The 18180-nt window shown below is 42.4% G+C and overlaps 1 protein-coding gene across 9 annotated transcripts in view; it reads right to left on the bottom strand.

Annotated features, from left to right (window-relative positions):
• The window catches only part of ZNF407 (zinc finger protein 407), a 470693-nt gene that overhangs the window by 95191 nt on the left and 357322 nt on the right, over positions 1-18180 (bottom strand). Inside the window, exon 9 of one of the 9 annotated variants that reach the window (XM_064577671.1) lies at positions 7513-17030. The exons of the other annotated variants lie outside the window; for them this stretch is intronic. Within the exon in view, the coding sequence (XP_064433741.1) occupies positions 16945-17030 (86 nt within the window). The 3' untranslated portion in view covers positions 7513-16944. Of the gene's footprint in view, positions 1-7512; positions 17031-18180 lie in introns of those variants that run through there. 9 annotated transcript variants of the gene reach the window in all.

Consider the following 18180-nt stretch of genomic DNA (forward strand, 5'->3'; position numbering starts at 1 on the left):
TGCTGCTTCAGCCCTGTGCTTTGACACGAGCCGTGGCAAGGCCGAGAAGCCCATGAACTGACCACGACGACCAGGAGCGACACCCACACCACAGTGGCTACATCTTGGTGGCGCTGGGTGGGCGGAAAGTGTGAAAGGGGGGGTTGTTGGACATTTACTTCAGTTTCTCAACACTAACAGAAATACACACTTGTGAGATCTGCTTCAGGACTTCAGCGCTCTCTGCTCTGTCCCACCTGTTTGGGGCTGGGGGAGACAAGCAGCTGCAGAATGCTTACAGGAAGCCTGCCAGCTCCGATCCCTGGGCGGCCGCTGCGCACCCCTGCAGGGAGGGGTCGGCCCCCGGGGCCCTGACCTTAGGTCAGGTGACTGAACAATTGTAATCACTGTGCACATCTCACCTGGTCACAAGGATTCCGTTCAAATTCGATGCTATAGAATAATGCACAATGCAGAGGAAAGTGTCTGCACACGGAGTGAACAACACAAAAGTGAGCAGCCAAGCAGCTACATCGCTGTAGTATGCCAGAAATGTCTCATGTTCTCCCCTGAATGTGATTTAAATTCACTGGTCCTGATATATAAAAGTAACTTTGAATTTGTTTTCCTGGAATGCCTAAATTCAGTACGGACAAAAATGGGTGCGATGACAGATTTTTTTGGTATAAGTGTGTCCTAAATATTGTACTATTTGTTGTGTGTCTGAAATTCAAATTGAAATGTGTGTCTTATACTTTTATTTGCGAAATCTGAGGACCTTACATTACACGGTTTAGAAAAATAGAGTCTCTCCTCCTTTTCTACAACAGATAGAAAATCAGGTCGAAGAGCCACATTTTGCATTTCAGATGACTTAGGGATGATTATATTATGTGCATTAAATATGTTTTCCCTCTGCATTTACTACGTATAATCCTTTAGTATGGTTGGTACCTTAACAACTGGTGCTTTTCATTCCTACATAACCTAAAATTGTGCTCTTTGTCCAGAAAGGCTGGTGACTGCTGTCTACTAATAATTTGTAATCTGTAAAAAAGGAAAAGAAAGGTTTTCTCTCTTTAACAGATACCCATAAAATATGTAACTTTCTGGCTCCAAGTTTATGGTAACACCTTAAGGTTCTCAGTTCAATGCCAACTTGGAAGCATTTCACAATATCACGACATTCTAGTTCTACTCTCACATCCCATTTACTACTCTCCCAAACCTTCTTAGACTCGAATGATGACATTCGTTATTCCTGAGAAACTACCAACTGCCTAAGCTTTTGCTTAATTTATTCCCCATTCCATTTACCTACCTTCTCAATATTCCTCTTCTTAAGTCAATTTTTCTCTTTTTCACTTAAAAAAAAAAAAGTTATACACGAATATGCAACACTGGAATAATCCAAACAATACAGGTATATGTGGTGTAAAAGGTATGCGCCCCTTCAGGACCCTGCACGTATGTTAGTCTGCCTGCAACCATGTATATATGGTTCACATTTTTCTAAGGAAAATGGAATATTGGATCTACAAGTTTCGGATTCCACTCTCTTCTATAGCATATGACACATATTGCTGGAGTTATGCTTTGCTTCTTTCCCTGAGCCTTTCTCATGGACCCGCCCATGCTGATCTCTCCACGCTGAATTCCTACTGTTACAGCCCGCATTTCAAAGATACTGCCCCCCACCCCCACCCCCACCCCCAACTGCCCATTTCCTTTTTCCTTCCGTGCTAGGAACTCTTAGCTACTGGAGAAACAAACATGGCCAAGGCCTAGCTCCCTCCCCCAGAAGCTGAGGGTCAGTGGGACCTCATGTGATGGGCATTGATGACTCTGAACAGAAATGATCCACTTTTGGCAGGGACTTCAAAAAGGTAATTCTGGAAGTGACAATAATCCACACTGGGATGGGGGTGGAAGAGGGAGAGAATCTGGGAGGCTACGTTACTACATTATACAAGAGGCCACAAGTACCCTAACCTGGTGTTGATGTCATCATTCTGATTAGTATAATCATTCTCCGAGCATCTTAGTGCACCTGTCTCACCTTCCCAGCTGAAGCGCCAGGAGCTCATGCTTACACGTGTTCTACAACCCTCTTAGCATGACGTCGATCACAAAACAGGCAGGTAGGGGCGCCTGGGTGGCTCAGTTGGTTAAGCGACTGCCTTCAGCTCAGGTCATGATCCTGGAGTCCCGGGATCGAGTCCCACATCAGGCTCCCTGCTCAGTGGGGAGTCTGCTTCTCCCTCTGACTCTCCTCCCTCTCATGCTCTCTGTCTCTCATTCTCTCTCTCTCAAATAAATAAATAAAATCTTTAAAAAACAAAACAAAACAGGCAGGTAGATATTAATGATGATTTAATAGTGAATACAAAATTTTCATTAATAAAGTACATCAAAATGTTAAGCAGAAAAAAGAGAGCAAAATTAAAGTGTAACAAGGGGTGGATCTTCCGTGAACTTCCTGGCACAGTTCTTGCCCTCGCCAAGTGACGACAGGCCAGATTTGTCCTCAAGTAGGAAGTTATCTAATGAGAACTCTGACACACAGCTTTTATTTCGGAAACTGCTGGTTTAAATCACACGAGGCTGATGATGTTGAAAGAATACGAAGACAAAGAGGCTGTGCCTTGACTGATACGATCACTTCGGCCTCGCAACAACAAAAGTGAGTGTGACAAGCAAGTGACATTCACGCTCCGCGGTACAGTCACTTTACAGACTGCGAAGCACTTTTACAGCCAGTTTCTCGGTTTAATCTCCCGAGAACCTTCTGAGCTAGGACTATATTATGCCATTTAAAATTAATTATTTCTAATGAACTACTGGGACCTCATCAAGATAAAAAGCTTCTGCACAGCAAAACAGTCAACAAAACCAAAAGACAACCAACAGAATAGGAGAAGATATTTGTAAAGGACATATCAGATAAAGGGCTAGTATCCAAATCTATAAAGAACTTACCAAACTCAACACCCAACGAACAAATAATCCAATCAAGAAATGGGCATAAGACATGAACAGACATTTCTGCAAAGAAGGCATCCAAATGGCCAACAGACACATGAAAAAGTGCTCAACATCGCTCGGCATCAGGGAAATCCAAATCAAAACCTCAGTGAGATACCACCTCACACCAGTCAGAATGGCTAAAATTAACAAGTCAGGAAACGACAGACGTTGGCGGGGATGCGGAGAAAGAGGAACCCTCCTACACTGTTGGTGGGAATGCAAGCTGGTGCAACCACTCTGGAAAACAGTATGGAGGTTCCTCAAAAAGTTGAAAATAGAGCTACCCTATGACCCAGCAATTGCACTACTGGGTATTTACCCCAAAGATACAAATGTAGGGATCCGAAGGGGTACGTGCACCCTGATGTTTATAGCAGCAATGTCCACAATAGCCGAACTGTGGAAAGAGCCAAGATGTCCATCGACAGATGAATGGATCAAGAAGATGTGGTGTATATATACAATGGAATATTATGCAGCCATCAAAAGGAATGAGATCTTGCCATTTGCAACAATGTGGATGGAATTGGAGGGTATTATGCTGAGCGAAATAAGTCAATCAGAGAAAGACATGTATCATATGATCTCACTGAGTGAGGAATTCTTAAATCTCAGGAAATAAACTGAGGGTTGCTGGAGTGGTGGGGGGTGGGAGGGACAGGGTGGGTGGGTGATAGACATGAGGGAGCGTATATGCTATGGTGAGCGTTGTGAATTGTGTAAGACTGTTGAATCACAGACCTGAACCTCAGAAACTAATAATACATTATATGTTAAAAAAAAAAAAAAAAGATAGTAGGAAGGGAAAAATGAAGGGCGGGAAATCGGAGGGGGAGACGAACCATGAGAGACTATGGACTCTGAGAAACAAACTGAGGGTTCTAGAGGGGAGGGGGGGGATGGGTTAGCCTGGTGATGGGTTATTAAAGAAGGCACGTACTGAATAGAGCACTGGGTGTTATACTCAAACAATGAATCATGGAACACTACATAGAAAAAAAAAATTAATTATTTCTGAGTAGGCAATATATTTACCTGGTTCAAAATTCAAAAGGTACAGACGAGTTTATAGTAAAAATAAACATAAGAGAATGCAGGAAAAATAAGGTTCTAAGTACAATGTATAAAAAAGGAGAAGAGAATCTGATGGAAAAAGAAAAGAATTTTATGGAAAAATGGTCGGGAGGGGGATGGCGCTGGGGATTCTGACCACACCAGGTCCTCCAGCGGAAGGACAAGGGACCTTCCCATGGGGAAGCAGGCTGGAAGACAGATGCAGAAGAAAAGGGTTCTAGGAACAAGTGGGTTCATTTCATTCAAAAAGTAATTTTATTTAGCACTGTCACTTTGCCTTTGCTGAGCCAGGCTGGTCAAGTAAAGAAGTAAAACTGTCCCTGCCCCAGGAGAATTAAAATCAACAGAAACAAGGCCCCATGGAAACAAAGGATATTTAAATACGCAGTTAAAGGCCTGTGTTCGAATTCCAGCCCCGCCACGGACGGAGGTAACGGGATGGAGGGAACAACAGGCCCCAGCATCAGTCCCACCTGAGAGCTGGCGCCCGGGTTCCTCGTGTTGAAGAGCGACCAGCACAAATGTCACACGCACGGCAGAGACCACACGGACCAACGACCGCGGGAGTGACCGGTGCAAGATGTACACATGCGTGAGCTGTTAGAGTCACGGGAAGCACTGGAGGGCAGTGAGAGTAATGGGATCCAGGGAAGAGTTGGTAGGAGAAACGTCTTGGGAAGAAGTGAGGTCCGCATGGCGGACCAGAGAGGGGCTGGCCTGGGAGGCTGCGGGCAGCCGCAGCACAACCAGGGAGCCGCCGGGCTGCACGAGCGCAGCCGTGTTTGTCTGCCGCCGAAGCGCCCTGGCGGAGCGGCCACCGCCCCGGCCCAGGGGAGCAGCGGGCCGGCCAGGGCTGCAGGAGAACGCGAGTGCCTCGGGGCGGCCCGGACGGGGGGCACGGCAGCGGCAGGAGCCGGCGATGTTAGGTGACCACAGGACAGTCCCACGATTTTCACATGTCCATGCTCATCTTAGTGGCCAGCGGGAGAACGGTTGGCAGTGTGATGCCATGGGGAGCAGACGTGAGGGGGAAAGCGAGATGCTTCCCTGATGGAGAGGACATGAACTGCTCGAGTCCGAGAGTTACTTCGAGCAGGAAGAAGACGCGCAGACTGAAGCCAGTCTTTCACCCTGGAACAGATGCTGACAACCCCAAGCCTCACAGCTGAAGGGACAAGAGAAGGGCCACAGCTGTCACATCATTTGCTAACAGGGCCTAGGTGGTAAAGAGTTAAGTCCCAATGTTCCAAGATAGGAACTAGGATGATTTTAAAATGCAGTTGGAATGATCCAAATTACCCTCTCAATGGACGGAAATGGTTCCAGAGAATAAAATCCCGAACTCACACACGGGCGGGACTTTCTTCACTTTATTTTCTACGCTGCTGCGTTTTCCCTCTGCACTGTACAGAAGCCAACGCTCCGAGCCCTTCCCCTTTGTTGGGGCGAGTGACTTTGTTAGCCACGCTGCAGGACAGGCGGGAACCGCAGGCCCGACGCAGGCCCCTAATTGTGAAGCTCTTAGGAGGCTTGAACCTGATCACTCACTGAATTGTTGAGTTGATGGGATTCGTGTAGCTGGTTATAAATTGATAATCTAAATTAATTCATTCAAGCAGAAATCGATTTTGTAACTCCTCGAGAGCTTGTAATAATGCTTACCTCCCACTGCTAGCTGCATTCTCTGTTTCGTAAAGCGGGTCGGAAACAGCTGGGTTCAGGTGACCCGCTAGCTCATTAAATCTGTTACATGTTCCTTCTAGTAAATGATATTAAGCTGAAATGTCCTAACGTTGATTTTTTTTTCTTTAATTTTATGACAGAAAAAACCTAATTTGTAACACAAAATAACAATCTCCTTGGATTACTTTGCCTTGTTAAAATATTTTATGCATTTTTCATTTACACAAAGGTAATGGAAAAACACTTAAACTATCTGTTATTTAAACCACAAGAGATATGTTACAGAAAGTCTGATAGCTACAAAAATGATTGTCTCTTCATAGTCTTTACTTTATATCTGTAATAAAAGGCAGACAATTCAATTCATTGGTTAGTAAATAAAGTACGATAGTTTTTATTTTATTTTCTCTGCATTGCTAGAACTAAAATCAGATTGCTTTTTAAATTCATTTAGAAATAAGACTCATTACTTTCCTTTCCTCTTTCTAATCTAAAATGTCTAATGTCCATTTGGATCCTCACATTTTCTTCATCAACAGAAGTTGTAACCTAATTCTAAATCCCATATTAAAAGAATCATTTTCCAAGCTATTCACTCCCTGTGTACTGAGGTGGAGTAATGAAATCAGAGCACCTGCCTTTTGTGGGTGAGAGTATTAAATACTCATTTCTAAGTAACCTCCTGATTTCATTTCCTTTTCCTAAATAAATTTTAAAATAAAAACATCCAGGATGCCAGAAGAACACAGGTAAAGTACATCAAGTGACCAATCATGTTTATTGCTATCGTAAGTGATAAGCATTTCTCAAAGCAGGAAAGGTGACTAATTGAAGCCTATTCTCCTTCTCTTCAAAGGCTCTAACATTTACACGGAAGGGACACACTCATCCATTTTATGGTGTCAAAAGCTTTACAACTGTTAAAAATTAAGATAATGCTTGTTGGCCTGCCTTTCCAATAGGAACCGTCTTATGACAGTTTATTAAACAGACTGAGCCACATAAAATAGCATCACTGAATGTGTGAACAGTTTAACACTGAACGCTACTCAGTTACTATTAAAAATGAACTTAGGTGTTTTTCTAAATACTATCCCTAGCACTGAACTCACTGTGTGAAGTTTCAAAAGAATTTACTTTAAAAATGTCTAAAGACCATAACTACTCATGCCACAGAAGTTAAAAAGAGAATTTTAACATATTAAGAACAAATGGTTTTATAATCCTCATCTTAAAAAAAATTCTTCACAGGGCGCCTGGGTGGCTCAGTTGGTTAAGCGACTGCCTTCGGCTCAGGTTATGATCCTGGAGTCCCGGGATCGAGTCCCGCATCGGGCTCCCTGCTCGGCGGGGAGTCTGCTTCTCCCTCTGACCCTCTTCCCTCTCATGCTCTCTCTCATTCTCACTCTCTCAAATAAATAAATAAATCTTTGGGCGCCTGGGTGGCTCAGTCGGTTAAGCGACTGCCTTCGGCTCAGGTCATGATCCTGGAGTCCCGGGATCGAGTCCCGCATCGGGCTCCCTGCTCGGCGGGGAGTCTGCTTCTCCCTCTCCCGCTCCCCCCTCTTGTGCTCTTTCTCTCTCTCACTCTCTCTCTCAAATAAATAAATAAAATCTTTAAAAAAAAATTCTTCACAATTAATTTTTATTTTGAATTGCACATCCCAGGATAAAAACAAGTAACACAACCACTCCCTCAAACTGTGTGCAGATTTCTCTTGTCTAACACAGAGTTTTTTTGGCGGGGGAGAGAAAAGAGAAGAGGGAGGGCAGCTGACCGCATCTCCGAGGCTAGCTAGGTGAGGCGTGTAGCTCCCAAGTCTCCCCGAGTGAATCACCTTCCCCTCTGCCTCTCCCACCCGACCCTCGAGTGTCTTCCTTAAAAAAGAAAGCAGAGTTCATTGACAATTTCTCTGAAAGCTATAACCTAGAATAAAACAGGGAAAACAGAAATACAACTGACATATAGTGGGGCAGAGACAGGATGATGACCCAGAGCCACACACACAGTCAGCAAAGTAACTCAAGAATTGAGAGGAAATGCTGATTTCACTGTGGACTGGCGTTGAAGCTTCTGGAACAGCTCAGTACTTGTATACTTTGTCTTAAACTACACACTTCACAACTCGCCTACCCAAACCCCAACCTGGCCCAGGACACTCGCTCTGCCTAGGGACTGTGGCTTCCTTGCTCCTCTCCCCGCCCCTCTGTGATGCTCCCGCCCCTCAGCGGAAGCTCCCACTGGCTCTTCAAGTGTCCCTGATCTTAATGCTGCTCCCTGGTTCAGCACCTTCCCCCCGAGGCCCTCCCCTCCTTCCCTGCTTCTCCCTCATCTGCCTGAGACCTTGCTGCACTGCCCTTCCAGAAGCTGGACTCACTAAACACCCAACTAACAGAAGGTTCAGAAAGGAAGCAAGAGTACGACCTCAAGCGGTTTTTCACAAAAGAAGTCAAAGAAAACACCTGCATGAAAAAACACTTCCTAAAAAGAGCATGGACACAGAACCACAGCTCATCATTTCTATCACACCTGAACACCATCCCGTCTCCTGGGAATCCCATTGCCTGTATGTCTCAGTAGTCAGTAAATCACTAACAAGCTTTCCTCCGTCCTAGCGCTCATAAAAACTCTGTGGCTGTTGTGGCTTTTTGGCCATTTGGCTACCTCTGTCTCCAGATTCACGGTCAGAGTTTTGTTGGAGCCCTCTGCTTACTGCTCACACTTGCACTGCGAGGAGCACCCCTCCAGGCCCCCTTCTCTGATCTCCCGTCCCCTCCGTCCTGAAGGCCACCGCCATCCTTTGTAAATGGTTTCCCGATCAGGGAACACCTGTTGCAAGGAGCACGCCATCGTGTGAAAATCGAAGCACTGACCCCGGCACATGCGTCGCGTGACCACATGCCAACAGTGGTCGTCCACACTCTCCGGATGTCTGCCTCCCTCCTGCACCGGCCACACTGCCCTACCCTGAACACCTTGCAGAAGAACGTACAATCTCCTGACACGCTTGCTCCGAAAATTCTAACTGCAGTCACTTCTGTAGTTCTTTTTAGTTATTTCTTCATAGGAAATACGCATGACTTTCAGCAAATAGTACATTGACCCCACTTGGTTTTTACTTTTCGTAATCAGAAATAATTCCAGGCTTACAGACAATTTGCAAGCAGAGGACACAGGCCTCGCTCATGCTTCTGTCTCCTCACTGTGCACGTGAGACTTTGTTTCATCTGCTCCCTCTATATGTGCACATATTATTTTCCTTTTTGTCAACCATTCGAGAGTAAGTTTGCAGAACTGATGCCCTCTTACTTGTAAATTTTTTCCTGTGCGTGTCCTAAGAGCAGGGGCTTTCTCCTCAAATTTCACCAAATGTTCCAGTAATGCAGTAATATCATTTAGAGCAACAACAACAACAAAAACAAACAAAAAGCCCCCACCCCCTTCCCCAAGAAACCAAAACAAACAAAGGAAAAGAAAGAAAAAAGCGAAATTCTGACACAGGACGTGGCCCTGGCCCACGCACCGTAGGCAATGGGCAATGCCAGTCCGTCTCCCGTCTGTTGGAACGGTCCCCGTTTCTCCCGATCTATGGTGCTCTGGTCAGTGACGAAAAGGACAGGCCAGTCACCGAGTACAATCCCCTCCACGCGAGCTGACCTCAAATTATTCTCTACGTCCCGTACCGAGAAAGCATTTCTCACTCATCTCAAGCATCTAAATTCCTGCTCAAAGTACATTTCTCCAAAGAGCTCTCCTTTGATTAGGGAACATTGTTCACTGCTACCTACTCACACACTATGTTGTGCTTCAGTCTGAACACTCCAGGTTCCACCTGATTTTTTAAAACCAACTGTACTGAGGAACAACTTACAGTCAATGAATTAGACACAGAAGTGCGTGGTCGGGTGAGTTGCACAAATATATGTACTCTTGTAGCTCTCACCAAAAGTAAGAGATACAGTATTTCCTCCCCCCTTCAAAAGGTTTCCTCATGCCCCCATTCCAGCCCCAGGAAACCACAGATCTGGTGTCTATCACTATCGATTAGGAATGCCTGTCACACATTTTAAAATGAATGGAGGCACACAGTACTTAATCTTTTGTGTCTGGCATCTTTTGCTCAGCATAACGGCTTTGCAATTCATCCACGCTGTTGGATGTGTCAGTAACTGGTTCATTTTTATTGCTGAGTAATATTCCATGTTATGGATAATTTGCCTGTCCTTTCATCTGTTGACGGGCATTGGCGTTATTTTTCGCTTTGGCTATTATGAACAGGGCTACTACAAACATTCAAATATAAATCTCTGCACGGACATATGCTTTTATTCCTCTTGGGTAAATTCCTAGGAGTGGAACTGCTGGATCATATGGTAAATAAGTATATGTTTAATTTTATAAGAAACCGTTAAACAGTTTTCCAAACTGGCTGTACCATTTTACATTCCCATCAACAATGCATGACAATTCCAGATGCTCCACATTCCCACTAACATTTGGCATTCTCAGTCTTTTTAATTTTAGCCATTCTAGTGGCTGTGTTGTGGTATGTCATTATGGTTTTAATTTGCATTTCCGTGATGACTGGTGATGTTTAGCATCATTTCATGTGCTTTTTGGCCATTTGGATACCTTCTTTTACATATTTTTTATTCGGTTCTTTGTCTTCTTAAAATTGAGTTGTAGGTTGTACTTTGTGTATTCTGGATTCCAGTCCTCTCTCAGATATATACATAGCAAATACTTCCTCTTAGTCTGTGGCTTGACTTTTTATTTTTTTAAAAGGGGTCTTCTAAAGACAAGTTATCAATTTTGATGAAGGACAATTGACCAGTGTTTCCTTTTATGGGTTGTACTGTTTGCATCTTAGCTAAGACGTCTTTGCTACGCCAAGGTCAAAAAGAATTTCTCCCACATTTTCTCTTAGCAGTTTTACAGCCTTAGATTTTATATTTGGGTCTATAAATGCATTTCGAGTTAATTTTTGTGAAGAGTGTGAAGTAAGGGTCATGATTCTCTTCCCCCTTTTTTTTCCCCCCTGTTTCGGTATCCAAATATTCCAATGATTTGTTGAAAAAAATAACCTTTTTCCCTTTGTAGAAAATCAACTGAGCATATTATTTCTATCCTTACACCCAAACCATCCTATCTTGGTTACTGTAGCTTCATATTAAGTCTGGAAATCAGGTAGTGTAAGCATTCTACATTTTGTTCTTTTTCAAAATTGTTTTGACTAGTCTGGAACTTTTGCACTGGCACGTAAGTTTTAAAATCAGCTTAAAAATTACTACAAAGAAGCCTAGGATTGTGAGGGATCTGTAGATCACTTTGGGGAGAAGTGACACTAACAGTGTTGAAATAAAAATTTCATTTTTACTTATTTATGCATACATGGGCATGGGCCACGTTTTATTTGTGTATTCGACACTCTACCTTGTCATACAGCGTTACACAGAATTGATATTTCAGAAATGATTGTTGGCTTCAAGAATGACTAGCCCCAGATACTATACACGGTTTACTTTACCTCCCAATGGGGTCAGCATTACTGAACTGAAATAATTTGCTGAAACATGCATAGGTTCTTTTTAAAATTTTATTTATTTATTTATTTAATGTAATGTTAGTCACCATACATTACATCGTTAGTTTTAGATGTAGAGTTCCATGGTTCATTGTTTGCATGTAACACCCAGTGCTCCATGCAGAACGTGCCCTCTTTAATACCCATCACCGGGCTAACCCACCCCCCTCATGAGAGACTATGGACTCCGAGAAACACGCATAGTTTCTTACCGACAGAGCTGTCATTTCTGTATGTCGATGACTGAAAGATCAGTCTAAGACCTCTAGGCACAGGGCATCTTAAAATTTCCCATCAATGATAACCTCTACCATTATTTTTTTTCTTTTTTTTTTTTAAGATTTTATTTATTTATTTGAGAGAGAGAGAATGAGAGAGAGCAAGCACATGAGAGGGGGGAGGGTCAGAAGGAGAAGCAGACTCCCTGCCGAGCAGGGAGCCCGATGCGGGACTCGATCCCGGGACTCCAGGATCATGACCTGAGCCGAAGGCAGTCGCTTAACCAACTGAGCCATCCAGGCGCCCCAACCTATACCATTATTCACAGTAAACTCCAATTTTTCCCCATGGGAGGGTCCATCAGCAGCAGTTTCATCTTGGACGGAGGTCTGAAGTTCCAGCTTATGCTGTTCTTCCAGCTTTTCTTGACCTTATATGGCTTTTGTACATAAATCTTCAGCTTGCCAGGTAAATATGCTGCCTTTCCCCCCTTCTTTCGATGTGCTCTAATCCTGCTGGCCTTGGTGCTGACTATTCTCTCTGTTCAGAACACTCATGTGCCAGGCAGATCCATGAGGAATTCCTTCCCTTCTTCAAGTCTTTGCTCATCTGTCCCATCTCAACAAGGCCCACCTGGATGTCCCCATTTCATACCATAACTGCCTGACCCTCCTCATGCAGCTCCGCCCCCAGACCCCAGTCCCTGGTCCTTGTCTCCATTCTTTTCATAGTACTTCACCTGTAACAAACTGCAGGATTTACTTACTTACTTTGCCTTTTGTTGAGTGTCTGTCTTCTGCTGGAAGAACAGATGCTCCAGAGCAAGAATCTGTTCTGTTCATACATGCATCCTAGTTCCTCAGAGCTGTGCCTAGCATAGTGCTCAGCAGACTTGTTGAATAAATGAATGGGTCTCCTCCTCCCCTCACCTATGGCTACAAGCATGACTTCAACTCTCATGGATGTGGCAGTGCAGGTGTGTGGAGGTGGGAAGGCCCAAGAGCCTGACATCCTCACCAGCTTCCCTGGTTCCATTCTAAGCTGGGAAGTGCCAACTTACATGAGGATCATGGATAAAAGTAAGCTTCAGACCTACTCTTTTCTCTCAAAGTTATGTAACAAAACTCATCAGAGCCAGGGAATTCTAATGAGGGCACTGGGCTGAACTTTAGGCTCTGACCGCCGAGTGTAGGACTTATCTGAGAGTTTGAGTGGATGAAGTGGATTAAGTGACAGAGTGTGGCCACTGGGAAGATTTACTCGGCTCAAAAACGTCAGAAAGATCATTGAACACAAGCTCAACTTACTTCATAATGTCCATGGGAAGCCCATTAAGGTAAGGATAAATTTCAGGAAATGTTATAGAATAGCCATGTTTAAATTTAGTACCAATATTGAATACTTATTGATTTTAAAGAAGAATATATATGCATATGCTACAATGCTAGTACACCATTTTAAATAGAGAAATTACCACACATGATTCACCTTCACTAAAAGAAAGACTATTAATCTTAAAAATAAAATTGTCTAACTGCTATTATATTTACATTTCTCTAATTTTTGCTGGTGCCAAACCATGTAAAATACATAGTTCTAGAAACCAAATGTATTACCGAAGATAAGCTACAAAAACAGAACCATCTAAGGTTTCAAGGCACTGCTCTCCATCCCGCACAATCCAAATCCAAGTGCACGTGCAAGAGCAGCAACATGAAGACCATGCGTGGGTCTCCTCCGCTTCCCTCAGATTTTGGTCTCTGTGTGTTCTCAGCTTCCGAGCTTCACAAAATGTAACTTGCTCACGATTTCGTTGAATTGCTAGAAGCAGGGACTTAAATGAACTAGGAAAAGTCGCCCTGGAAATTCAATGTGTGAGTCAGGAGCTGAGATCACAGGAGAGCCCGGTTTCGTACGCTAATGCCCTTGGTGCCCTGCCCGCTCTGTCCTCAGGACTCCTCGGGACTCATCCATCTTTGCTGACTGGCAGCTCAGCAGCTCTCTCACCTGCACTGAGCCACAAACATGTCTGGGCCATCTGTGTCCTGAAGACAGGGGAGGACATATCAGCACGTCCCCCTTCCCCACGAGTTCAGTTGACACCCTTTAGTAAAACACACCAAAGAACAGATTGCAGTTCGTCGACAGGGCAACTTCACATTCCGCCAGGCTGTATGGCGCACTAATCTCCCCCATACACAGCTGGGGTCGTCTGAGACTGGATGCCAAAGTCAAGAGCTGAGTGTGAACTTTTGTTTCGCTTCTGTAAGAAGAGTTAATGTGGCATTTATGAAAGCTCACTAGAGAAGTTTCCCAGAAATCACCACTGCAAAAGTAAGTTCAAAAGGAGCTCAGCCCTTAACATTTTACACCGTGTATGAATCATCTGTAGAGCTATAAAACCTACAGTTGAAATGTTCAGGAAACCCTGTCAATTCTTTTGCTTTTGAAAGACATTTCTGTTGTCATACACACAATTTCGAATGTTTAATAGCATGCAGAAATAGAAAATAATCAGAGAGTGTCAACATGAATCAAATCCAGGAATTTAAGGGAAAAAAAGATAAAATTAAGACAAAATTTACTTTAATGACTACAATTTTGCTGTAATTTTTTAGATTCCCTTGGCAATTGCCCAATTTAACCAAAACCAGTCCCACTGAAGTTGGTTGGGATGCAGTAAGTAACTAAGTACAACATTCGGCGATGGACTTAAGGTTCACAGAAGGAATTAATTGAAACCTGAACAGGCAGACTTTCATTTCTGTATGCTTAACGTTCTGTGACCCCAGGTACTTCAAGCTTCAGTGATGTTTATTACCTTCTACCAGCTCTGCAATAATCTTTGAGACTATGTCAATAAGTCACAGAAACCACCAAAACTTTTTCTAGTAGTAGCTATTTTTGAGTTTGGTAAAACATAATTAAAAAAAAAAAAATCTGTTTAGGACCCTACAAGCTACTTAACACTAGGTATCTAATGTCCAGGAGAATTCTAAGGAGAACACCACTATAATGACTAAATTTATGGATGCAGCATATAAAAAAGCAAATATAAAGAAAAATGTAAAGAAATAACTTATCACAGAAAATCAAACTTTGTATTTTTATGACTAAGAAATACAACTCTATTACCTGAAATGCCAAGCTCACAGATTTTTCAAAAGTAACAAGTAGTTTGATTCATGTCATGTGCCTTCCCCTTCCATGCTTTCGGAGTAATCTGTATACGCCTTATTGTGGCGTATGTTATATACAGTAAGAGGCACCCACATAGAGTGAATGCTGTGTTGAATTTTGAACAAATCCCACAGCCCGGTTGCTACCACCACAATCAAACACTGGGAATTTCCCATCACCCCAAAAAGATATGAGATGATTCCCTCAACTCTGTGCCCTTTTGTGGTCAATAAACTCCTACAACCTGGGAATCAAAGATTTGCTTTCTCTCACCAGAGTTTTGCCTTTTCTAGAGTTTCATATACATGGAATCACATGGAACGTTATCTGTTTGGGTCTGGCTTCTTTCACTCAGGGTGATGTTGTTGAGATTCATCCAGGTTGTTAGTTCATGCCTTTTCTCACCAAGCAGTGTTCCATCGACCATAATTTGCTTACCCATTCATCTTCTGGTGGGCATGCGAGCTGTTTTCAGCTATTCTAAATAAAGGTACTATGAGCATTCATGGACAAGTCTTTGTGTGGACATACGTTTTCATTTCTTTTGGGTAAACACCTGGGAGTGGAATTCCTGGGTTATATGGAAGGTGAATATTTAACTTCGTAAGAACTTGCCAAGCTGTTTTCCAAAATGACCATGCCATTTCACATTCCCACTAGCAATGTATAACAATTCCAGAGACAGCATATCTTCACAACATTTGCCATTATCAATCTTGTAAATTTTAGCAATGTTAATGGGCATGGAGAGATTTTGTGGTTTAACTGCACTTCCATGAGGAAGTGATGTTGAGCACCATTTCATGTACTTACTGCCCATTTGTATATTGTTTTGTTTTGTTTTGTTTTGTTTTTGCCATTTCTTACTTGGGTTTTGTCTTATTATTGAGTTGTAATTTGTTCTTTGAGTACTCTGGATTCAAAAACTAGGTCAAATATACATATAGTTTAATGGCATCTTTTGAAAAGCAAAAAATTTCAAATTTGATAAAGTTCAATTTATCAATTACTGTTCTTCATTTTGTGCTTTTCATGTATCTGGAAAAAAATCTTTGCCTATCCCAAGGGACAGAAAAATTTTCTCCTATGTTTTCTTCTAGAAGGTTTAGAGTTTTAAGTTTTTTATTTATTTTGAGTTAATTTTGTGAATGGTAAGGGTCAAGTTGCATTTTCTTCCACGGATAGACAAATATCCCAGAACAGCTTGGTGAAAAGACTCATCTTTCCTCCTTGGCACCTTGTTGAAAATCAACTGACCACGTACATATGTGGGTCTAATTCTGGACTCTACTGTGTTCCATGCCTCTATATATCCTTCCTTCCCTAGTTCATTCAAGATTTTTATTTTAATTATTTAAATAAAAATTGTATATATTTAAGGTATACAACATGATGATTTGATATGCACACGTAGTGAAATGATTATTGCATTGCAGTTAACCTAATTAACATGTAATAACATGTCCATCTCCTCATCTCATTTCTTCTTCTTCTTTCTCTCTCTCTCTTTTTCTTTCCTTTTTTGGTCAGAGCACCTGAAAGTTACCCTTTTAATGAACTTCCAGCATTCAATACAGGATTACTAACTATAGTCATCACACTATACATTAGATCTCTGGACTTATTCACTGCACATAACTGCAATTTTGTACCTTTTGACCAGTGTCTCCCTATTTCCCCACCTCCCCACTGTGGCTGATGACCTAGCTTTAGAGTAGATCTCAGAATCAGGTATGAATGTCTTCCAAATTTGTTTTCTTTTTCAAAATTATTTTGGTTATCACAGGTTCTTGTATTCCCATATAAATTTTGGAAGCAGCCTGTCAGTTTCTACCAAAGCCTCCCAGGACTTTGACAGGGATAGTGTTGAATCCGTAGATCAATTTGGGAATAAATGACATTCAGCAGCATGGAGTCTTTTCCTCCATCAATATGGGACCTCTGCCTACCCAGGTCTGCGGTAACTCCTCTGAGGGGTGTTTTGTGGTTTTTTTATTTTTCAGATCTTGAACATGTTTTAAAAAATGTATCCCTAGCTATTACCATTTTTTTCTCATCTAATTTCTTTCCAGTTTTGCTTTTAAAATTTAATTTTGTTGACTGTATTTTTCCACCTTTTAATTAAGCCACAGGGACTCCAGATCGGCAGCTTTGCCATCCCTTCAGAGTTCACCTTGTGTGCTCTTCTCTCCAAGTATTATTTCCATTCCTGCCGGAACAGAGCGTGAGGAACAGAGGAGGGGTGGTAGGCTTCCCGGGCGTGGGACTTTCTTACGGCACACCCTGTTTCAGAAGAAGGACACAGACACCACACTTGAGTCCACAGTGTTTCACGCAGACTCTCATTGGGTTTGCTAATGCAGTATAACCTATAATAACTCCACCATTCTCTTCAGATTGCTACAATAAATTTGACAGACATTGATGATGTTATCATCTATCAAAGGAGCTGTAAAATAAATGTGATCTTAACACCTTTGGACTTACCTACTTATAGATTCAAAGCCTGAAAAAAACCTCACTTGTAGAGATATAGTCATGTGCTTTCTAAGCACTATTAACTTTCCAATGTTAAATGCATTTTAAAAGTATGCATTTCTAATATATGTGTGTACTTCAATAACTAAGTGTATCATTGAAACATATATGTAATTTCTGATCAAAATTCAGGTTACCCATCTAGAAGCAAAAAGATATTTTTAAAAACTCAAAAATGCCTTTACATGGAAGGAACTAGTCTTAATATTTTAGAAACAATGCTGGATAGAACATCACATATTATAATATCATAGTCACACATATTAGCATGTTAGAGAGACTATAAGAAAGATAAAAATATCTTAAGAAATCTCACTTTTCCCCCCCTTCTTCTCTTGGAAATAATAGTAACTATGAGGGAAAAGTAGAAAACTGAAGAGGCATTTTATTCGCCTTATCCAGAACAAGGCCTATTCTTTAGTCCCATATTCATCGAAAAATATCTTGAGAGTGTATGTGTACGTCTCAATCTACATTTTGTAAGAACCAAGGAACATCTGAACAGCTTTCTCTATGTAAGAAAATCTGACGGTACGTTTCTTGTTCTAAGAGCAAAACACTGGAGATGCTTCCAAACCCACGCACAGTTGTTAAATGGCTGCTTGAAGTAAAACTGTGGCAGAGAATGCAGACTATCAGACAGATGATGTCCCCGGATGGGGAGGGGGCTACTATTCAGTCACTGTCCTGCATCATCACGGCAGTAGCAGTGATCTGTCAACTAATCGTTTGTGAAGGAATGCTGCCCAAGAAACAGTATTCACTAGGTCGCTTCTCTGGAGTGTGTACATTTCGCTTCGGTGACAATTCCTAATTTAACAGTGGTCCCCTTCAGTCCCTGCCAAAATGCCGCCGCCGCAGGAGGTTTTCAGTGGGAGTCCGCGGGTGGCCCACA

This window comes from Mirounga angustirostris, unplaced genomic scaffold (genome assembly GCF_029215605.1).
Source record: "Mirounga angustirostris isolate CCGP_5_RB_7025 unplaced genomic scaffold, mMirAng1.0.hap1 SCAF_14, whole genome shotgun sequence".
Lineage (NCBI taxonomy): Eukaryota > Metazoa > Chordata > Mammalia > Carnivora > Phocidae > Mirounga > Mirounga angustirostris.